Source organism: Leguminivora glycinivorella, chromosome 19 (assembly GCF_023078275.1).
Source record: "Leguminivora glycinivorella isolate SPB_JAAS2020 chromosome 19, LegGlyc_1.1, whole genome shotgun sequence".
NCBI classification, from domain to species: Eukaryota; Metazoa; Arthropoda; class Insecta; order Lepidoptera; family Tortricidae; genus Leguminivora; species Leguminivora glycinivorella.
The window spans coordinates 8,351,224-8,376,128 of record NC_062989.1 but is presented as its reverse complement, the minus strand read 5'-3'; the positions used below and the strand labels follow the sequence as shown (position 1 = coordinate 8,376,128).

The window sequence follows — 24,905 nt, the reverse complement described above, 5'->3', positions numbered from 1 at the left end:
AATCAAAAGTTGTGTTGTGTTAACAATGGCCAAAGAGAAAAAAAAATATAGACATTCCAGTAGTTATTATAGGAAGATTAAGAAGGCTAAGGCTAATTATAAGGACGTTCAGAGTGAAACATCAGAAGAAATAAATTGTGAATTGGCTTCTACATCCGGTTTTCAAGGAGTATCTACTTTGTGTGTTTCTTTTGATCCTGATACCACACACACAAGCAAGGATTTTTTGCCATCTGATAATATAGATGAGAAGAGCGACGATGAAGAAATCTGTTCAAACAAGGAATCAGAAAATGAAGATTCTGGAGATGAGTATGTGACAAATAAAGATTATTTAAATATGAAACTTGTGGAAGACCTAAGAGAATGGACAGTACAGCACAAACCCACCAAGTCATCTTTAAACGACTTGTTAGCTGTACTGAGTAAATATGGTTTTAAATTGCCTAAAGACGGGCGAGCTCTACTGAAGACTGACGATGTCTTTATAGAGCCAATGGGCCAAGGAAACATTGGCCCATTGGCTCAACAAGGAAGGATTTTTGGTACCAAGGCGTAAGCAATTGCTTAAAGAAATCTTTATCGGATATGGATTTAAATGCAATATCCAGTATTGAACTAATGTTCAACGTAGACGGCATGTCGCTATTTAACAGTACCTCTTCAGAAGTATGGCCTATTGCTATGGCAATTTATGACATGCCAAACATAAAGCCTATGTTTGCGGCAATATATTATGGTAGTGGAAAACACTTTGGAACACACTTGTACTTCGTCCAGTGTGGTTCCGGATAACTTTCCGCATCTTTCTGTAGCCGGCTCACCATCGTAGGAGGCCACGACAGAACGCCGTTCTCCTCCCACGCTGAAGGGCAAAGCGTTATTTCCAGTCCCCGTCGGGACGGGGTGGCCACTATCTTATATGACATATTGCAATAATAAAAACCTAAAACCAAAATTGGAGTCAATTAAAAATAAATATTTATGTAATTTTATTACATACAAGCGTGAAGCACGTTGATATGTTTTAAACTAAGCAAACATTCATCAAATCAGGTATTATGTTGATCCCTAAAAACACCCGAAAACGTTTCAAAATCAATTGTCACATATAACTTACCTATTGGGAAACCACTATGCGTAATATTTATCTTTGGCACGTCTAATCGTTAGCACGCAACCTACGTCCGCGCTGTCAAACAAAATACTGTCTTGCGATACGAGGTCGAAGCATAGTCATGATGGCGGTCGTTTTGACCTTGTATGGTTACTCGACACCATTAGGTCGTAGAATTAAGTGTATATTACGTAAAATTGACTTAAATACCATTACGTCGTATTTTTAGGTATATTTAACATTTTGTTTTCTTACAATCAGACGGTGTTATTGTAAATTGCATATTATAGGTATGTTGTAATACTAAAACGATAACATTTAACGGTGTTTTTATTGTCATTTATATGACAAAAATATATATAGTTAAGTTAATATAATTACAAACACCGAACACAAAATTACGAAACCTATTTACAAGCAATACATACTATTTATGAGCTTTAAAATAAGTAATACTTAAGTATTTCGAAAGCCCATCAGTACTTTTGAATAAAAACCTAACATACTGCACGAGAAATTTTTCAGCGCACAAGATTTCATCGTATAATTCCTGCGTAATCGACCTAGATAATTAGTTTACGTAAAGTAATGGCCGCCATTCTCGTTGCAAAACTCAAGTTAGATTTTTAGCCAGACATTTTTTGTGAGCGAAAAGAAAATACTCTCGTAATATGTTTGTCTCTTTCTTTGCATGATACCTCGTAAAAAAATAACCTTTTTTAGTAATTTAATGGTAAAAGCCACGTTGAAATAACGTTGAAAAATGGTAAGTCTTACCAATTTAGTACATTACAACCCATGGCACGTCGTGTCGACGTCGATTCCACGTCGCAAGAATCACCTAAGTGGCGACCATTAGGTCGCAATTACTTAAATTACGTGGAGTCGACGTAGCCGGCACGTGCTTTTTTTCCCCACTTTGGTCGACTCCACGTGGATTCGAGGTCGATTCGAGGTAACTCATTTTGGTCACTGTCAGATTTGCGACCTATAATAGGTAGTTTTATCGATATTTTTACCTAAAATGTTTGCTGGGAGGCTGGTACCGACTCCAAAAATAATTGATTTGTTTATAATTTGGATGTTTAGCTTATTGCAATACGATAAGAAATCTGAATTGAAAGGTTTATTATTTTTGGCTTTTTAGTTTCTCCGTGTTTTGTAACGCGCTTATTTTTGAAGGCGGTTTTATTTTTTGTTAAAAAGTTTATTTATTTGTTGATTTTTAGTGGTTCCTAGTGATATTATATGTATCAGTCCCAATACATGTACAGTAGTGAAAGAATTATCCTTGAACTCCTAACCATTGAGGAGTTGACCTTCCATCATCAGCTCAGCCACATAAAATTATTACCATCAGACGTAAATACTGGTGTACCTTTGAAAAATAGACTAAAAACATTACATGTGCCTATAACATTTGAAGAGTTCCCTCGATTTCTCCAGGATCCCATCATCAGACCCTGACTTGGTGCCAATGGGACCATCTCGGGGTTATACCGGTTCGATCAAAAAAAAAATTTTGAAAATCGGTCCACGATTCTCGGAGATATCGAATAACATACATACAAAAAAAAAAAAAACATTCAGTCGAATTGAGAACCTCCTCCTTTTTTGAAGTCGGTTAAAAAATCACGTCAAATCGTCGCTCCGATAACATCGTTAACCGTAACAGACACACGAAATTTACTTTTTTTTTTTACGATATAGTCACATTTTTATTTATTAAAATAAAACCTGATAATATCCTGCAGAATAAAATAAAAATCATTTAAATCCGTTAAGTAGTTTTTGAACTACACGCGTTGAAATCGCATCATTACGTATCGATGTTAAGTCTGGATTATTAATATGTATGATATTCTGGCAATCATTACATTATAACATAATCATTAAATGTCAAACAAAGGGATCCGAACTGAATGGCTTGCGTCGTGAAAATATGTAAGTAATTTGATGTCTGTGTTCATTTCAGAACAAAGGGGACAGATATCCATTACGTACAATCCGTTTGAGCGAGTTCGTGAAATAACCCGTCGGCTTTTGTTTCATTGTCATAAGCACACCGCGTATGACAATGTCTACCGTATATTGTGTTGTGGATTTTTTTCCATATTTTTGTCTACTCTCGTACTTTTACTTGTCATTTACAGGGTCGTGCATAAAACCCTACATAATAAATGTCAAGACAAGTCTATATACTCGTAGTCTATTCCTCAATAACCTAATCACAAAATTAAAATTAAAAAAAAAACCCCGACATACTAGACCGATTTTCATGAAAAATAGCTAAGAACACTCCCGACTAATTCAGCTTTCATACAAAAAACTACATCAAATTCGGTTCATCCGTTCGGGAGCTACGATGCCACAGACAGACGCACACAAACAGACAGACACGTCTTCACGGCAGGACTTACAACACCCCGTCGTTTGTGGGTCGGGGCTTAAAAACATCTCGCTACGTAGAGATAACGTTCTGGCACTTGTCTACAATGTCTACGTGCCCGTAGACCAGCGGGCGTAGCACACTAGTTCGATAAACTCTAATATCGCATCGATGCATAAAGGACGGGGTTCCCTCTATTTGACACACTTTTAATTGTCCGAAACGATTTTTGAATAACAGACTTCGCATAATCGGTTTTAGACGAATGTTAATTTGGCAGAAATAGTTATTTGTTATACAAGGGGGCAAAGTTGTATTTTAACGCCGAGTGTGGAATTGAAAAACGAGCCAGTGAAAGGATTCTATAGTTGAACTACGAGCGAAGCGAGTGGTTCGAGAATAGAATCCTGAACTTGCGAGTTTTTTAACACACGAGAAGTAAAATACATTTGCACCCGAGTGTAACACAAAACTTTTCCCCTCACTATAGCGAGGAAACTACAACCCAAAAAATGCGTTTATCACTGCTTCTATACTCCAATTGCTAATTCGAGTCCAAAAAAACTACTACGATGTTGCCACTGCAATAAAATGTTCGTAAAGTAGTATAATCCTTTTTTATAAAAACACACGCCAAGATAAATTATTTATTATTTATTTCAATCCTTTGATTTATATATTTAATAGTCTTTTATTATATACATAAATACTAGGTCGCTCGATTTTTTTTCTTTTTTTCCGTGATTTTTAGTTGTAAAGTTGGTATTGCGCTTGTATCACTTCAGGTATCAATAACATTTGGTGCTATATTTTGCGGTATAGAACAAACTATTGATGATATAGATATTGTGACCAATTTTTTATACATATATTTTACAATTAGCTAATCAGCGAAATAGTGTATAGTGGGCTTTATGGTTGCCACGGCCGCCATTGTTTTGGAAGCGGCCATGACACCATGGTCTGTCAAACTGTATTTGAATTTGAATGTTTTTTTGCTACGTGGTGATTTTTTGCCTTGTTGAGTTTTTGTTTTTTGTTAAGTTTTTGTTTCCTGTTCAGTTACTGTTATTTCAAATGGTTGTTAAGATTGTGTTTTCTACGAGGACTTTGCGTGAGCGCAAGCGCAAAAGTACGAGTATGATGGAACCTGAACCAGGGCCTTCTCGTCAGGTGATTTTTTCCCCAAGAAAGAAACGCTGTACTCGTCCTCTGACCGTTAACTAAAAAACAATGGTAATGAACTGTTACAAATATGTCCACAAGCATTCATCATTACCAACATTTATCATTAGTGGCGACCGGTGGAACTAATTTGACGTATAAGAATTAAAACAAAAAAACTAAAACGAATTTTCTTCACAATTTTATCATCAAGTATTCTTGGATTTCTTACGTGCCAAATAAAGAATGTAGAAGGTTGGCGAAACCTGAAAAGTATTTTGACAGTGACATAAGTGACATTGACAGCTGTGACATTGACGTATCTGTCGTAGTTTTTTTGGACTCGAATTAGCAATTGGAGTATAGTAGTTCCACAGGAGGTAAATCATCTTTATTACTAGATTCACTTACATTTATCAATTTTAAAGCAGTTAATTTGACTTTATTCAAGGTCAAATTACTTTACCCACTACTGGATAAAGTGCGTTTTTACCCGCTGGTATTAAAGGAAAAAACACGAGTTTCCGAGCTAGTGAGGGGAAAACTTATTTGTCATAATCTAAAATAATACGAATATTACTTTGTCCGAAAATAAATTCGTATAATACTGCTTACGCCGATTATGTTCATGAACAAATTGATTCGCAAAATGGTATTTGTCATATTTCTTAAAACCAGAATAACCACCTATACTAAATGCTGTGAGAAGATTCGGTTAGGTTAGGTTAGAACTGCAACATCAATAAGAATTTTTATCACAGGTAATATACTATATTGATTCAATATAGTATATTACCTGTGATAAAAAATTCTGCGTGATAAATTTCGACATTGTTTAATGTTATGCACAAATAATTTATGCATAAAAACCATTCGGCGAATAACATTTATGCACGAATTATATTCGGACAAACATAAATATGCCTAGACAAAGTATGCGTAACTATACTATGCCATAACAGATTATGCGAAAGGTTAGGCATAAGCCTATAAAGATTATGCCCAAAATAATTCTGGATTGTAAAATTATGCCAAAACAACGAACTGACATTATGATGTTTATCACGCGACCGTGCTTGCCTGGTGTACAGCTATATCTACATTTAAATTCTGTATATAAATTAGGGACCTTTGATAATGGTAATATTGCCTTTGCCAGGTAAAATCGTTGTTTCAACTTTCAGTAGCCTGCCCCAGGCCATGCTTGGACCTTTGTATTTTAAAACAAGTACTGAGGCCGATTTTCATATATCAACTGTGTATGGTTTTCTTCTCATTATGATACGACAATCTATCGCGCAGACAAACAATTAAGTGCGCTTTACATTATTTTGCTTTCAACACATAACAATTTTTAAAAAAGCGTTTACAATTAAAATACAAAAACCGGCCAAGAGCGTGTCGGGCCACGCTCAGTGTAGGGTTCCGTAGTTTTCCGTATTTTTCTCAAAACTACTGAACCTATCAAGTTCAAAACAATTTTCCTAGAAAGTCTTTATAAAGTTCTACTTTCACAGAATATATAATAGTGATTTTGATGTTTCAAATATTTTTTACAAAGAAACGAGCCGCACGTGCGCGGCGTCCGGTGAACATATGGTTCACAAAATGTTAGAGGGGGTTCCAACATCACAAGCCTTATTGAACTTTTCCGTGGGACTTAATCAGTAGTAGACGCACTTTTTTTTATTTTATTCCTTTTAGGAGCGATTATTTCCTCGAAAATATTAATATTATCAAAAACTCGCGATCTTAGTAAACCCTGATATTCATTTTTTTTTCAAATACCTATCCAACAATATATCACATTTTTAAATACCTGTTGGGGTTGGAATTAAAAAAATATCAGCCCCCACTTTACATGTAGGGGGTACCCCAATAAAACATTTTTTCCATTTTTTATTTTTGCACTTTGTTGGCGTGATTGATATACATATTGGTACCAAATTTCAGCTGTCTAGTGCTAACGGTTACTGAGATTATCCGCGGACGGACGGACGGACGGACGGACGGACGGACGGACAGACAGACATGGCGAAACTATAAGGGTTCCTAGTTGACTACGGAACCCTAAAAATGGTAAAAATGTGAAGTATTTAGAATAACCAACTAACCACACCCAAAGACGTTTCAAAACAAAATGTACTCGTATCAAAATTAGTAAAACAGAATTGGCCACTGGCATAGGCTTTCAATAGGAAATAAAACAATGACTTTTACAAAGAAGTCTAATATAAAGAGGTTTTTGATCAAACAATCGAAGTTCTATGGATACAATTGGATATTGAAAATCAGTTCATCAATTGTTTTCTACTTGTCAATATTAATGAATAGGTAACATTTACTGCTTTAATATTGGGTGAGGTATCTATTTTTTAAGTAATATGATTTTTATTTATTATCACCGAAAATGTATAGAAATCTGGTACTCTCCCAGTCAACTATTTTTTATCAATATAGAAGACGTCATACAAATGTACAAACTTTTTGAAAATTGGTCACTCACACAAGTGACTTAAGAAGTTTTCCGTCGAACAGGAAAAAACTCTGACTCGGAATTTATCTGTCTGCCAAACTTCTGTCTTGGCTCCGTTGATATCAAAAAGTGGACGGGGATTAATACTAAACAATTGTCCATATTTGCGCGCAATAAGGAAAATGATAAAAAAACTATTGTCAAGAAGTGTTTCGATACTCATGAGAGCTTTGGCAGCTCCGATATAATATGATGGTGACTGTACACTTATTAGGTCAAACATTGAACTAGATTTGTACTCACGTGAGGCGATTTATTCGACTTTAAACTCTCACTGTTGCTTGGCTGCCGCAAGAAGGCAGGGGCATGGACGCTCAAAGGGGAACCTAGCTTGGAGTCCTTATTGTGTTCTTTCACTACGTAGGTAGGTACAGTGGCATTAAATAAGATGGACGCTCAAAGGGAACCTGTAGTCCTTATTGTGTTCTTTCACTACGTAGGTAGGTACAGATTAATAAGATTTGATTCTTTAATTCGACTTTCGACTCACTGTTGCTTGGCTGCCGCGAGAAAACAGGGGCATGGACGCTCAAAGGGGAACCTAGCTTGGAGTCCTTATTGTGTTCTTTCACTACGTAGGTAGGTACAAGTGGCATTAAATAAGATTTGTACTCACGTGAGGCGATTAATTCGACTTTCGACTCACTGTTGCTTGGCTGCCGCGAGAAGGCAGGGGCATGGACGCTCAAAGGGGAACCTAGCTTGGAGTCCTTATTGTATTCTTTCATTACGTACGGTACAAGACGAACAATAAAATTTGTACTCACGTGAGGCGATTCATTCGTTTTTCGACTCTCACTGTTGCTTGGCTGCCGCGAGAAGGCAGGGGCATGGACGCTCAAAGGCGAGCCTGGTTCGGAGTCCGTCTTGCCTTCGTTGCTACTGTTGCCTCCGTCCTGTAAAATATACCCATTTTTTTAAAACAAAATGATGGACTTTCATGAAAAAAAAAAGGATATAAAAGGATAGAAGATGGATCTTATCAATACAGGCTGATGATATAAATATAATGATTAAGGTAAGTATGTGCAACATACTCTTTACCGCTATATGCTATAGTGTGTGCCGGAACCATGGTGGTCAGTTATTCTTTTTGCATTTTATATTTTTAATATGAAAAGGAAGGAAATCTGTGCTTTTCAAGTCATACCCAAGGCAGTAATTTTCCACTTTTAAAATTCTAAGCTTTGTGGCATTGAAGACGTTTCTGCTTGTCAAAAAGTTTAATAAGAATTTCTTCTGAAATTATCTCAGCTGGCCCCGTAGCTGAATGGCATTTCTCCGACGCGAAACGAAAACGAAACGCCGCGAAAGGTTGTCTGGCTTTGTTGCGCCAATATATACGCAAGAGCGATAGAGATAGATATCTACTAGCGTTTCGTTTCGTGAGCGTTTGTTCCATTCGGCTACGCCCCCTGGTATTCTTTCCGGATGTTGCTGTATTACGAGTAGACACTAGACAGGTATATGTGTTGCAAAAAGATACAAACAGGGAATTTGTTCATTAATAATGGAGGTTTGCAATTACAGTAATTACACCGACGAAATTAATTTTATTGACAAAAGTTTATTAGACACGAAAATGTTAATTAATAAAAGCTTTCAACGGTCTCATCTTATTTCCCTTCTAGCTATTCATAGAATATTTTTAAGGTCGGTTTATTTCATCAACGTAATTACTTAATCCTGTAATTACAGAAATTCATTTGTAAGTGGTATAAACACGGGTAGCGACAATGATTTACTGGCATTATATCTGCTCAAGGTGCTAATATTAACTATCTGTCTTAAAATGAATTCCGAAATTGAAAACTAAATACCGGAGAAGGGCAGACAAAGGACAAGAACTTGAAAAAATTACAGCTTCCGGCGTTTTACCAACTGAGCTACGGATACCTTCCAGATGTTCGCGAATCTTTCCATTTTATCTTACCATCTTAATTTTTTTTTCTTTTTAATATTGGGGGACACCTTACACAGATCAACCCAACCCCAAACTAAGCAAAGCTTGTACTATGGGTGCTAGGCGATGATATATGTCGGCGAATGTCCACGATTCGCATGGTCGTCGGACGTTAACACGTCCTCATCGCCATCCATTATGATAGGAGGGGAGACACGGTGGAAGTAAACTGAAGATTCACAACACTCACTTTTATTGGCAAATAATTACAGCTCTTACACGGTATAGGTTTGGCATAAGAATGAATCAAACAAAGGCATGCACCGACTTAAATAACCTTTCCAGGCCTACCCCTTCAGCTAGCTACCTAATATCACAAGTCACGACACCTGGCTTAATCGTCAGGTGATATCAATCACGCCACAACACCTGGCTACTGGTTTGTCAATACATTTCCCAATAAAGCAAAGCGGTTTATCAATACAATTCTAAGACTATTTAAAAATAACAATACAAATAGAAATTGTAATTAAACAGACAACTATACTAAAATTATTAAATTTAATTATTAGAATTATTTAAAATCATGCAAATAAACAATCATCAAGGATTGCCGCCCACATATACGTACTTATATAGATAAATACATACATATATATATACATAGGAAACATCCATGACTTAGGAACAAATATCTGTGCTCATCACACAAATAAATGTCCTTACCGGGATTCGAACCCAGGACCGCGGCTTAGCAGGCAGGGTCACTACGCGCTAGGCCAGACCGGTCGTCAATTGTTTCCACGCTTCGGTGTGGCGCCAAGTGACATCTACCGAAACTACCGAAAGACAACTGGAGCTTACCATGAAGTACTGAAGCCATTCAGTTGATGTTGCGAGAAAGGGACACAGTTTTACTAAGTAGTTATTATGTAGCTCTGTCCCTCACTCTCAACCTAAACTGAACGGCTTTAGTATTCATGGTAACCCCCCCTGTAGGTACCTGTCCGATTTGGAATTACCTACTGATGTGCCGACAGAAAGTTTCCAAAATTTTGAAATTTTAAAATAGGAAAACTTCGGAAACTTTCTATACTTTGTATGGACAATCGTATGGATGGTAACTTTGTATTTCACAAATTTAAATTCTCTATATTTTTCGTGAAAGTTTTGTGAATTTTTCAAGAAATTTAAGATTTTTTGGAAAGTTTCCGCAACTTGCACATCACTAGAATTACCCATCTAATCACATCAATTAAAAGCACTGAAAGACTGTTCTATCTTAAAAGTATCATAGGTTTGACTATTGAGAACCAACCAACCAGGGTACGTACCCAATTGCATCAACACTTGCGATAATATCGTTTTCAGTACAGATGGTCGTTTTTTTACGCACTAGTTCGAGAAGTTGTTCATTATATGCCAGGTCGAAATTTCGGAGGCTCATCTGTACTGAAAAACGTCGTACGATACACGTGCGAAAAGGAAATTCGTAACTCGTGTCGATTTAAAACACTCCCTTCGGTCGTGTTTTAATTTATCGCCACTCGTTTCGAACTTCCTTTTTTACGCACTTTGTATCGTAATGTACTATATCGTAGCCAGAGTCAGACTGCGTTTTGATCGGCGTCTAGCTCGTGTAATAGAAAGAATGTTGCATAAAGATCTGACACGCTATTACAGCACTACAAATATGATTGTGTCAGATATTTATACAGCCATCCTTTTATACGACGTTACTGCCAGTAACTTTATGTACCTATTACCTTCTCACGAAATGAAAAAACGCTTTCTTGCGCAGTATTATTTAAAAGCTTTAAAAGGCTGTGGAACAAAAGCCACAATTTTTCCAGCACGCCAAGCATATTCTGACGCAACATGATAAGTTGATAACCTATTGTTGAGATCTCGTAATTACGAGTCCAGAAACTCCTAATTGCGGGTACAAAAGGCTAATAATAGTCTGGGTTAGTAAAAGGTACCATTGATTAGGTAATTATAGATTTTAGCTAGTCTTTGTGATAGTTTTCGCCTATAAATAGATCTGTTTTCACTCATTTGTATATTCTAAAAATTTCGACCCTTGCCACCTTGACCGAGTGGCCGAGTCACAGGCATCCGTGGCTATAACGGAGGACGCTGGTTCGAATCCAGCTTTGGACATGGAGGCCTTTGTATTTTTTTCTTTGTATATGACTTTTATTTCAGTTTTGCAATGCTTATTCACTATTAAGTTTATCTTGTAAATAGTACATCTTGTAATTAGGATACAAGGGCGAAGAAGAAGCACAGTATAATAAAGAGTACTATCGTACAGTATGGCCACTCCCGCTCCCCGCTGAAAGTGCCGCACACCCCCGCTCGGTTACCTCACAGTTACCGCCTGTCAAAAATGCGAACAGTCGACCTGTCATATCTCAATCATACAAGCATGGTACGCGTTCACCTACACCAGCTTAGAATGTGTGCTAGGAACGCGCCTATGTGAACTCGAGCGTACAATCGACGCCCATATTGACTTGCATTAGCACTGGCTTCGCACACAAAGGTTTAAATTCGAGACAGCCCTGCACTTAAACGGCTTTAGAATAGAATAGAATAAATTTATTCGTAAACACACAAAAAAGAAAAATATTACAAATAGGAACACATAAAAACGAGAAGGTGCCACGAAATGGTTTACATCCATTTATGTTACATTACGGTTGCCATACTTCTCGGTTAGTGCCGTAGTTACTGGGAAACTTCCTCTCTTAGGAAATTTCTCACTTGAAATATTTGCCAGTCGTTTTTCGGTGAAGGAAAACATCTTCACGAAACCGGACTAATCCCAATAGCCTCGTATCTTTTGGGTTGGAAGGTCGTTTTTCGAAAAACTCGTGGTTACGCCAAATCTTGGCATTATCTATCAAAGCGGACCTCACACTGAGAAAATTTGCATTGCGAATGCGGTTTATCCGTTTGTAACAAAAGTATTTTAGTAAACGGATTAAATCACAATATTGATGGTACAAGACGAATTTGTACGAACAACAAGGTCAAACTTGTTAATAGTTATTTGTTATACAAGGGGGCAAAGTTGTATTTTAACGCAGAGTGTGGAATTGAAAAACGAGCTAGTGAAAGGATTCTATAGTTGAACCACGAGCGAAGCGAGTGGTTCGAGAATAGAATCCTGAACTTGCGAGTTTTTTAACACACGAGAAGTAAAATATATTTGCACCCGAGTGTAACACAAAACTTTTCCCCTCACTATAGCGAGGAAACTGCAACGCAAAAAATGCGTTTATCACTGCTTCCAGTACTTCCACAGGTGGTAAATCAGCTTTATTACTAGATTCACCTACTTTTATCAATTTTAAAGCAGTTAATTTGACTTTTTTCAAGGTCAAATTACTTTACCCACTAGTGTCAAATTACTTTTACCACGTGTTTCCGAGCTAGTGGGGGAAATAAAACAAGGGTGCGTTTTTTTACCCGCTGGTTCTATAGTAAACGGACAAAACACTTGTTTTTTAACACACGTTTTTGCCTCGAGCTAGTGAGGGCCTTTATCACTGCTTCCAGTAGTTCCACAGGTGGTAAAATCTTTATTACTAGATATTTTCACTTTATTCACAAATAGCTCGGAAAGGACTTTTTCCGAGCTAGTGAGGGGAAAAAGATATTTTCACCTCACTAGCTCGGAAAGGACTTTTTTATTCTTTAAAAACAGATAGCAAAATCGCATTTTATTCACAAGAGTGCAAAGAATATTTGAAATCCGAACATGTCATTAGTTACTTTTTTAAATATAATTTCTTGTAAAGGCATATCCCAGACAGGACAATATTCTCCCTGTGCTTAAATTGTCTTAATAAATCATATGATGCGAACATAATAGTTATTTGTTATACAAGAGTGCAAAGTTGTATTTTAACGCCGAGTGTGGAATTAACACGAGAAGTAAAATACATTTGCACTCATGTGTAACACAAAACTTTTCCCCTCACTATAGCGAGGGAAGTACAACGCAAAAAACGCGTTTATCACTGCTTCCAGTAGTTCCACAGGTGGTAAAACATCTTCATCACTAGATTAACCCACTTTTATCAATTTTAAAGCAGACAATTTGCCTCTATTCAAGGTCAAATTACTTTATCCACTAGTTGATAAAATGCGTTTTTACCCGCTGGTATTAAAGGACAAAACACGTGTTTCCGAGCTAGTGAGGGGAAAAAATAATTTCATATCGAATTGTATCCGATTAAAAACATAAAATTCAAACAATTTTATAACATGATTTTACCATAAGACACTTGAAATCGTACAAGAAATTGTATTTTTGACTCTTCCATTGTACTTATTCAGAACGCACCTTAAGTAACATTGCAATCTCAAAACGTGAGAAATGGAACGCACCCAAATAGATTTTTCTTCTTGATTCTTAATTTGAAACTTTTGTGGTGTCGGTCGGTGCATCGTGGAAATTGTAATAAACGCAAATTGACTTATTTCTGTGCAATTATGTTCCGGTTGTTTTTATTGCGTGTTTCCTCGCTTTAGTGAGGTGAAAAGTTATGTGTTACACACGGGATGCAAAGTTATTTTACCTCGTGTGTATTGCAACACTCTCTATGCTCAGGATTCTATTTTTGAACTACTCGCTTCGCTCAGGATTCTATTTTCGAACCACTCGCTTCGCTCGTGGTTCAACCATAGAATCCATTTGCTAGCTCGTAGTTCAACCCTAGAATCCATTCGCTAGTTCGTGTTGCAATTCCACACTCGGTTAAAGTACAACTTTGCTCCCTTGTATAACAAATAACTAATTGATTGAATCAGCCAAACATGTTTAAAACAATATGTGTCATGTTGCTTTTATAAAATCGACTTGTTGATTCATATAATTATATTGTTGATTCAAATTACAAGTAACTTGTAGAATGTACTAGTTACAATTAACAAAATCTAATTTGTTGTTTGAACCAAAGAGCACGTAGGCGCTATTTTAACAAAAAAACTTGTTGAACTAACATGAAAACTGGTTTTTTTTTCTCTCAGTGCAGTCTCCCATGAGCCGTGGCAAATGACCGTGATAACTCTTTAAGGTCAACTATGTCTTGGACCCAGCTTCATATCCTACACATGGATGTGGTTAAGAAAGCTCTTAAGTAGGTCAAAGGCTAAGGTCATTGGTGTCAAAGTTGTCGAGGACAGGTCGAAATGTATCCGAGACGGCCTCCGTATCGATATAGAATAAAACTTGATAGAGTTAGTGACCAATCCTAACTAATCATGCAGTGACCGAATCTAAGCTAACATGACTAACGATTCGACCTAAATATATCAGGGAATATGTTTGACGTGACCGTGACCTAAATCGTGTCGAGTTGTTGACATCGACGCGGACTGTAAGTGCAAGCTATTATAATAATATGGGCCATTTTCAATCAAAAGGGTACTTATTTTCGGTTGTGAATAAGGCTCCATTTTCATAATAGCTTCAATATAAAATCGAGCTTCTGATTGAAAACGTCACTGGGATTCTAGGAAACGGAATTCTAGGAAAACTAGGCCCCTAATAGTCGAATAGGTACTAGCTTTTTGTCGCTTCTCCGAAATTATGTACCAGTCAGCGTCAATAGTGATATGACTAGAAGTCAATAGTACATACGTCCTCAAACTTCATAAAGCAAGGCTTTATCTTTGCTAACGAATCTGCTATCAGTGCTAACAATGTGTGGAACCGGATTAGAGTTGGCGTCCTTCTGGGATGTCCACTGGCTTTGCCGCTCAACTGAGCAAGGGAAGCTTAGTCGAATACAACGTATCTGGCGTTCTCCGAAAAATATAGGTACCTACCTAACAGTGACCATCTAAAGAACAGGTAGATACTATACTATGTTCTAAATTATACTAAACTAGTAATCTGGGATTATCACAGTTAAGGCACGACAGTCTTAGGACTTAAGCGCCATACATAAATGATATTGACACTTACACACAAATAAATTAGGTAGTTAAATATAGAATCTATTTATGTACAAAATTTCATAAGATTCGGTTGAGAATTGCGGCCTGTAGATCAGATCATCCGGACATACAAACTCAAACCTACGCTGTCGAGTGTCACTGCAGTCAAAAAGTCCGATCTCAAACATACCTAATATAATAAAGCAAGACATAATATCCCATTACTCACGAATCTACTATAAAATGAATGCATGTTTGTAGTCGGATTAAAGCCCTGGCTGTTCTGCTTCTAGGACGCCGACTGGCTTTGTCGCTCGACTGAGCTAGCGAAGCTTATTGTTCGTTCAATGCTGTTCTAATGGACGCTTCTCCGAAATTACGTACAGTCAACCTCAATAGGAGCATCAGGTGAGACTAAGGGTCGGTTGCACTAAGCCGTCCGTTACCAAATTTAGCGTTCGCTCTAAGAGCGTTTTCACATTGCCATGCAGAAAACAGCTATTTAAGTCGTATTTTTGCTAGCGATGACGATGCTCCGCTAGCAATAAGTGAAGCCGAAAAGTACGTCGTGGCTAGGCACCCTTTAATTCATGGCCCGTTTTTCGAAAGTATAGAAATGGACGGAATATGGATAACAGAAACTACAAATTTTACCTTTTACACTTCTAATATAACATTAGGCTGTCTGTTAGGCGCAAGATATTCGATCTTTCCTTACTCTATAAAATATTGCAAGGTGGCCTGGACGGTGGCCTCATAGAATACATATATTTCAGAGCCAGTGGTAGGATGACTAGAAGCCAAAAACTATTTGCTTTGCCAGTACCTAGTCCCTAACAATAATGTTACTCGTAACGCTCCTATCTTCAGAATGTGTAATTTATACACTGACCTAAACAATGAGCCGGATATTTTCAGCATGACTTTGTCTAGCTTCATCAGCCATATTGTAAAATCGAAGGTTCTTGAACATTAACTTAAGTGTTTCTTTTCATTTATTATGCACTAGCATGTTAGTATCAGGATCATATAAATACCTACTTAGATAGTTTGGATTTAAATTGTTTAAAATAAAATGTTGTGTACAATTGTTATTGTGATATAGGCATTAGTTAATAGTTATCAATTCCTTTACACTACCTACTAAAATGTATACTGCTTATGTCATGTTATTGTACCTTATGAAATAAAATAAAATAAATAATAAATTATTCTAATTTTCTTACATTCATTCTTACCAATATAATAGAGACTAAAAGAAGCAGTTCTCAAAAAGTTACTACAAAAATTAATTTGTGACCAAGATTTTTTTGATGAATTGAGATTTTAGTAAGTTTTATTTCGTCATTAAGGTTCTCTAGTATCTATATTTTCTTAATTATAATAATTACCCTGTATATATCTTACTAAAGTCGACTTATATTACTAAATGTTGGTAACAAAATACTTAGGGTCAATTAAAATTTGCTGACGTGGCTACGTACAAACTTTTTGAGAACTGCTGGGAAAACAGCGGTTCCGAAATTTATGGATGACCTCTTACAAATCCATACTAATATTATAAATGGGAAAGTGTGTGTTTCTGTTTGTTTGTCCGTCCTTCACGGTAAAACGGAGCGACGAATTGTCGTGATTTTTTAAGTGGAGATAGTTGAAGGGTGAAAAGTGATATACATATAGGCTACTTTTTGTATCTTTCTAACGCGTACGAAGCCGCGGGCAAAAGAAATAAGATTACTTAATATTCTTACCTTCATCCTTACCTGTTGAAGCGACCTTGCGAGTTTACTATCAGCATACTGTCCCGTCTGCCGCCTTTCAGGGAGTATGTACTTTGGGAGAGACTTGAAGAACCATGCTCCGGACTTTTTCCACATCTCTCGAGTTTCTGCGCAGAGGTTGCATATGTACTGCTCTCTTGATCGGATTGGGGATCTGGAATAATAGTTATTTGTTATACAAGGGGGCAAAGTTGTATTTTAACGCCGAGTGTGGAATTGAAAAACGAGCAAGTGAAAGGATTCTATAGTTGAACCACGAGCGAAGCGAGTGGTTCGAGAATAGAATCCTGAACTTGCGAGTTTTTTAACACACGAGAAGTAAAATACATTTGCACCCGAGTGTAACACAAAACTTTTCCCCTCACTATAGCGAGGAAACTACAACGCAAAAAATGCGTTTATCACTGCTTTCAGTAGTTCCACAGGTGGTAAATTATCTTTATTACTAGATTCACCTGCTTTTATCCATTTTAAAGCAGTTAATTTGACTTTATTCAAGGTCAAATTACTTTACCCACTAGTGGATAAAATGCGTTTTTACCGGCTGGTATTAAAGGACAAAACACGTGTTTCCGAGCTAGTGAGGGGAAAAGTTACTTGAATGAGTCGATATTAAGAGTTTTGAATGATTCACGGTTATTTTCATTAGACTTATATTGACCGGGATATAGACCGTTATAAGTATTATATTATCTTACCTTTACCTTTTTGATTTCTGTCGAGCTCCCGATATTTCGACGCAGTTGCATGTATCCTGGGTGGCTAGCCGAATGGCACAATCGCTCACGAAACGCTGACGAAACGAAGCGCTAGTAGATATCTATCTCTATCGCGCTTGCGTATTGGCGCGACAGAGCCAGCGGCGTATCGCTTTCGTTTGGCGTCGGAGAAATGCCATTCGGCTACGGGGCCAGGGTGCGTAGCCGAATGGCACTAACGCTCACGAAACACTCACGAAACGAAACGCTAGTAGATATCTATCTCTATCGCTCGTGCGTATTGGCGCGACAGAGCCGGACAAACTGGCGCGGCGTTTCGTTTTCGTTTGGCGTCGGAGAAATGCCATTCGGCTACGCACGCAGATCACGAAAACTGACGAAGGCGGGTGGAAAAGGTAATCACGGTCTTTATCCCGGTCAATATAAGTCCAATGAGTCGATATTATTAAGGAGCTATTTAATCGGGGTATGCTTAGAGTATCCATACTAATATTACAATTGCAAAAGCGTGTGTGTCTGTTTGTTTGTCCGTCTTGCACGGAAAAACGGAGCGACGAACTGACGTGTTTTTTTTAAGTGGTGATAGTTGAGGGGATGAAGAGTGACATAGGGTACTTTTTGTCTCATCCTAACCCCCCACTTCCCTAAAATAGAGGGTGGAAATTTGAATGTAACGTGAGCGAAGCCGTGGGCAAAAGCTAGTCTATAATAAAGTCTATAAAAAAATCCCAATAGAGCCTAGTATTACCTCTGATTTAAAAGGTCAGGGTACGTAGCCGAATGGCACAAACGCTCACGAAACGCTCGTAGATATCTATCTCTATCGCTCTTGCGTATTGGTGCGACAAAGCCAGACTACCTTTCGAGGCGTTTCGTTTTCGTTTCGCGTCGGAGAAATACCATTCGGCTATGGCACCTGATGTTATTCATTTTCGCAAAACTATAGTCTACATAATCCGAGACAACAAAATGCCAGAATGATTAAAGGAAGATAAATACATAAAAATGTCATGAGTGAGATACATACAAGACATACATAACATAACATAAATAGACATAAAAAAGTACCTAATAATGACATAGGAAGATGAAGAAATTTTTAAAGAACCTAACAATAACATTACGTATAAGGCCGAGGCGGGTGTCACAGGACTCTCTACCTCTGGCTTGCCTTGGCTTGCCGTCCAGAGTGGAGTCTAACAGCTACATGCTCTAAGGGTGGAAGTGAAAATTTGCATAAGACGCGAGTTAGTACATCAGTGGCTTGACAGCCAGACAGAAAGCGGTGTACACCGTGTACACCTCTCGACACCCTTGAGTCCTCACACCGGTTTTGCCCTTGAGCCATCCTGGATGTCGCTTTTTGTAGGGTCCCATATATCTCGCTCGGTGTACCACTTACATTTCATTAAAGTATCAAAAGGGCCTCTACGCGTTGGCTTCGGTCCCGCGCACGCCTCCCAAAGGTCCGGAACATCATTGTTCCGTGATGGGAAAGACATTACGTATCTACGTGGATAAGTCCCAGTTATAATCAAGAAACCTTTGAAATACACTTTCACGATTATTACACATAATTTTAACATCGCAATTTCAATCGGAACGAAGGTTTTAGGATCACATCCACATGGAATCCTGTCATTAATAAGTGTAAGCGGAAAATAATATCGACAGTCGTTAAATCGAATATCGTCAGTATTGTGTGTCTACAGAGTAACATCCCTAGTGCGCAAACAGCTCAAGTTGATAGTCAAAACCAATTGCGGGTAGTTCGAAAAACTCGCGCGGCTGTCAGAAGGTGTTGATGTCATTTCAAGCCAGTCTTCTTCGAAACCACGGGGACAACGCCGTCCCTGAAACGTTGGAGGTCAGTTTAATTATGTAGTCATACGCGATTAAGTCCCGATTTTAAAAATAATTACCTTTAAAATAATTGTACACAATTAAACACTGTATGCTTCTTAATTAATTAGCACATGTAGCGGCTCCTACACAAACCAAAATATATTTGATGTTAACATCAAACACGTTTTATGATAAAAGGTCCCAGTCATACTTTACTCAAAGGGAATGAATCCTAAGACCCTCAAATCATTATACAAAGAATTTAGCGAACCATTAAAATTGAAATGATCCGCAATTAAGGAAGTACCTGCGTATTTTTGTGTTCAGCAGATTTCAAGTTCAAAAATATTTTAAATAGGTTTAATTTCCTTCAATATACAGGGTGTTATTTTTATAGCCGGTATTGTTTTCTGGATATAATTATCTGGCTATGCAAAAAAAATAAGACATAATATTTCGTTCTATTTTACCAAGATTTACCTCTTTCATTCTCTCTCAAGAATTTTCTAACGTGTTCGTTTACACTTCCACACAACGGTGACGTCACGCGCGGGACGAGTTGATATAAATATATATATAAATATGACCACAGAATATATAAAAGTACAAGTACAGAAGGCTCACTCTCAACAACCTGTCAACGAACTGCATGCGGCATTGAGTTCTATTGCGCAGCGAGAAGGTTGTCAAACTTTATGGGCCGCGAAAGGTCGCAGCCGTAATGTACGAAAGAAACGCGGAGTGAGCCGCCCCTGATATGACGGGCGATTAGGGCGATTTTAGGTTATACTAGCTTTTGCCCGCGGCTTCGCTCCATTCCTTCAACTATCTCCACTTAAAAAATCACGTCAATTCGTCCATCCGTTAACACCGTTAACCATAACAGACACACACACTTTCCCATTTATAATATTAGAATGGATCGGTGTCCAACATTTAGAAAAATATATAGTTTCTTTGATATTGTTACTGCACTTTTACTTATTTAGCAAAAGTAAAAATAAAAAAACCTGTCTGCGGGTATAGTCTACTACAAAGAGATGTATCCATTTTTTCACCTTATTGCATTGTATTAAGGTGAAAAAATGAATACATATCTTTGTCGCCTGTACACGAGTTATGCCACATCTCTAAATCGCGATAAAATGTTGACAAAAGTTTGTCAAAATTTGTTTCCAAATGTTTACATCTGTCATAATCTGTTACTTTGGCTGTATACAGGGTGTAAACCTAATACGGGCGAACCTCTTAACGGTGGTGAGTATAGGACGTATAAAATGTAATTAGATAACTTTTACCTAAAATTTAAATATTTTTTTTATCCATAAAAAAATAATGCGGCCCGCAACGTAATGCAAACACACTGCCATTAAACGCTCGTTGACAGTTGTCATTGATTGTCATCGCAACCACGTTTACAGTACATTGCTGCTGGTTTCATTTATCGCCCTCATTACGTTTACGCGCTGTATAACTATTCGTAAAGCATGGATTAGGCAAATTCTATTATAATATCAACCCCAAAACCTGTCGCCTAAACGTTTGATAGATTGCCTTAATTTTGTAGGTGGAGTTGTTGACATACATGTGGCTGAGAGTATATGCACTGAGAGTATAGCAAATCTTTTGTTAACTTTTAAACTGGGGACAATCGCGTAAATCTATATTAACACTAACCTCCAACGCTTAAAAAAAGTGCTGGTGGCCTAGCGGTAAGAGCGCGACTTTCAATCCGGAGGTCGCGGGTTCGAACCCCGGCTCGTATCTACGAGTAATGAGTTTTTCGAACCTTATGTGAGGAATGTCATTTGATTTTTGCCAGTCGATTTTCGGTGAAGGAAAACATTGTGAGGAAGCCGGACTTTTTCCTAATACTTACCCGAAGTTGGAAGGTCCGATGGCAGTCGCTCTCGTAAAACTAGTGCCTACGTTGGTATTAGTTGTCAAAGCGGACCCCAGGCTCCCATGAGCCGTGGCAAATGCCGGAATAACGCGAGGAGGATGATGACTAACATCCAACGCCGTTCCGTGGTCTCGGAAAAGACAGGTTAGATGAGTTTACCGAATTATCAATTCGCATTTCGGGGTAGTATAGGCATATGTTGTGGTAGAGGTAGTACCTTAAACTGGTTGCCACAAAAAAAAAAAAAAAACAATTCAAGCCAACGTATAAATTTATCTATAATAATCATAAAGTATTTAGATACCTACATTGTATTTTATTAAGTACCTGTCTTTAAAAATCTTTGAAGATATCCGCACCCACACAAAGTACTACAATCAACATTCAACCTTTGTAAAGCTGTTTGAGAACGCTCCCCTTATTTTCAAGAGAGCCTTGAAAAGATCAGTCAAGGGTGAGTCGGAGTGGTAAATTTTTTTCAACTATCTCCATTATTTCTAACCATCTTTTTCCCGCTCACGTCAGAAAGAGACAAAAAGCTGCCTATGTCACTCTCCATCCCTTTCATGCCTTCAACTATCTCCACATAAATAATCACGTCAATTAGTCGCTCCGTTTTGCCGTGCAAGACGGACAAACAGACACACACGCACACTTTCCCATTTATAATATTAGTATGGATTATTTTATACTTTTTCTTCACTTGAAATTTAGTATCTAAATCTAGTAAAACTAGCGTGAATTTTTCAAACTATCCTAACTTGGTTTAGTTTATCAACATTACTAGCGTCTCGCCCTGGCTTCGCAATGGGAATATAGCATTAAAATGAGTATAAGTAGTAAGATTTCCTAAATTTAAACAAATTTGCCTGCACTCTCATGACATAGGATGTTTTTTTTATTTACACTTATACATATCGTCATTTTCCACTACTTTCCGGAAAAAATTTAGAAACGGATCTCGTATCTCACGCTGTTCTTCAAAGTTAAAACGCAGTAAGTCTATATGCATTCCATACATACTTACTTACTACAATTTAATTTTCATTGACAGACGAAGATACAAATTTTTTTAAAAGTAGTGACGATATGCCATCGCGTACATTTTTGTAGACCTTTAAGAGAGACACAATTTCATAGGTGCAAACCGCATGAAAATCTGTGCAGTAGTTCTTGAGTTTATCGTAAACATGCATACATACACACACAGATGCATAGACAAACGCGGCGGGGGATTTTGTTTTTCAGCAATTCCCGTCAACTTTGTACAAAAATTAAGGGAAAAGTTAAATTTGTTTTTATTAATTCCTATTTTGTTACCAAGATTTTGTTGATTAATTGAGATTGTATTAAGTTTTATTTTGTCATTAAGGTTCTCTAGTATCTATATTTTCTTAATTATAACAATTATCCTGTATATATCTTACGAAAGTCGAATTATATTACTAAATGTTGGTAACAAAATAGGATCAATTAAAATTTGCTGACGTGGCATTGTACAAAGTTGACGGGAATTGCTGTTTTAACCCCGACGCAAAAACGACGGGGTGTTAAGTTTGACGTGTCTCTCTGTCTGTTTGTGTCTGTGTCTGTCTGTGGCTTCGTAGCACCCGAACCGATTTAGATGTAGTTTTTTTTGTTTGAAAGCTGAATTAGTCGGGTGTTCATAGCCATGTTTCATGAAAATCAGTCCACTATGTCGGGGTTATTTTTTTTTTTAAATTTTAATTTTTATAAGGGTATAGAATAGTGATAATCGCTCACATCACATGAATGTCATTTGGCTGATATTATATTATAATTATGTTTGAGTTTTCAACTAGGGTAATATTTCCTTTAATTTACATTTCATTGAATTACATTTGGAATCCGAAATCATTGATCATTGATTTCTTATTAATAAGTATTTATATATTACCTATCTAAATAGCTCCCAGCATTTTCAGGGTTAACTATGTTACGTAACCCTAAAAAAATATGGGTGTCTTCCAATTTCCAAACATTACAGTAATGGCGAAGGAAAACACTGTAAGTAAATAATGAACACACCAAACAATATCACGGGAGCACTCGATCGTAACCTGCCGTGAAAATATTCTGTCAATATTGTGATCGATTCGTCTTTTCTTTGGAGGTTATATTAGCAATCCTTAATTTACATATGTGTGTCTAAGAAGAATGATATCTCTAAAGGTGATGTTGTTATTTTTATTTATTACTAACATATTTACATCCTCCAACGTCGCAGAAGCGCTGGTGGCCTAGCGGTAAGAAGGTCGCAGGTTCGAACCCCAACTCCAACGAGTTTTTAGAAACTTATGTGCGAAATGTCATTTGATATTTGCCAGTCGCTTTTCGGCGAAAGAAAACATCGTGAGGAAGGAAACCGGACTAATTCCAATAATCCAATAAGGCCTGGCCTAGTTACCCTTCGGGTTGGAAGGTCAGATGGCAATCGCTTTCGTAAAAACTGGTGCCTAAGCCAAATCTTGGGATTAGTTGTCAAAGCGGACCCCATGCCGGGATAACGCGAGGAGGATGATGCCATGCTCCAACGTCGCAAGTATGTCACCCTCATCAGCAGTAGTTATATATTTGCGGCGTTTGGAGTTGAAATCTTGGGGCCGTGGGGCCTAGTGCGCGTCGCCTCTATGAGGAGCTATCCAATAGTATCCAAGCGCCTCATAGAGGCTTCTGGTGACCAGAGGGCTGGCCAATATTTCGCTCAGCGGATCAGCATTGCTAGCTATACCGCGGGGCAATGCAGCCAGCCTTCTGGACACCTTATGTTCTGCTGCTAAGACTTGGGGCAAATTTTTTATTTGTAACATTTTAATTTAAGCGTTTTTATTATGTTAAGTGTTTTATCTCGTTCAATACACTTCAATATACTTTCAATTTGTTGTATGTGCGAGTCTTATCAACACATGCTAGACATGTCGCTTGCTACGCTTCGTAGCACAGCATAGCCCGAAGCACTATTGTAGCAACCTGGTTTTTATACAGGATGAAATAAAAAGGAGCTTTGCATAGTGACTTTTGAGGTCATAATGAACAACTTTTACTACGAGACCAATGCTGAAATCGCGAAAAAAATTGGATGTTCCATTGAAAAGTTGTTCATTCATCATAGCAGCGCTTTATCGCTCAATGTTGAGCAAAGGCCTCTCTTCTAGTACGCCACTTCTCCCGGTCCTGGGCTAGCAGTGGCGGGGCGTGAAAATTTTCGTTGGTAAAGCCGCCATCTGTTTTGTATGGACTTCTAACAGATACAGAGAATTTTAGGGAACCCGTTGGGAATCGAGTTGTATCGACGCTCCGCCACTGTGGGCTAGTCTCATCCAGTTGTGACCCGCAGTTTTTCGGATGTCGTCGACCCAACGGATGCCAGGCACTTCTTACATTTGTTAGCGGCCACCATTCCGTTAACATTTTAGTCGTTTAGTAACACCTGCCATCACTCTGCCTAGCAACATGTCCCGCCCAACTCCATTTTAGTTTGGTAATAATGAAACCTACGTCTTGCACCTTAGTGCGACCACGGACTTCGGTATTCCTTACCCGATCTTGCATCTTGATACCGAGCATGGCGC

At 37.8% G+C, this 24,905-nt stretch overlaps 1 protein-coding gene across 2 annotated transcripts in view; it reads right to left on the bottom strand.

The window, feature by feature from the left end:
- LOC125236570 (synaptotagmin-4) overlaps positions 1 to 24,905 on the bottom strand; it is a 104,383-nt gene that overhangs the window by 40,541 nt on the left and 38,937 nt on the right. Inside the window, exons 4-5 of one of the 2 annotated variants that reach the window (XM_048143419.1) lie at positions 16,816 to 16,999; positions 7,974 to 8,102 (exon numbers count right to left, since the gene is read on the bottom strand). In XM_048143419.1, the coding sequence (XP_047999376.1) occupies positions 7,974 to 8,102; positions 16,816 to 16,999 (313 nt within the window). The remainder of the gene's footprint in view (positions 1 to 7,973; positions 8,103 to 16,815; positions 17,000 to 24,905) is intronic. The other variant, XM_048143420.1, reaches the window with a different exon arrangement.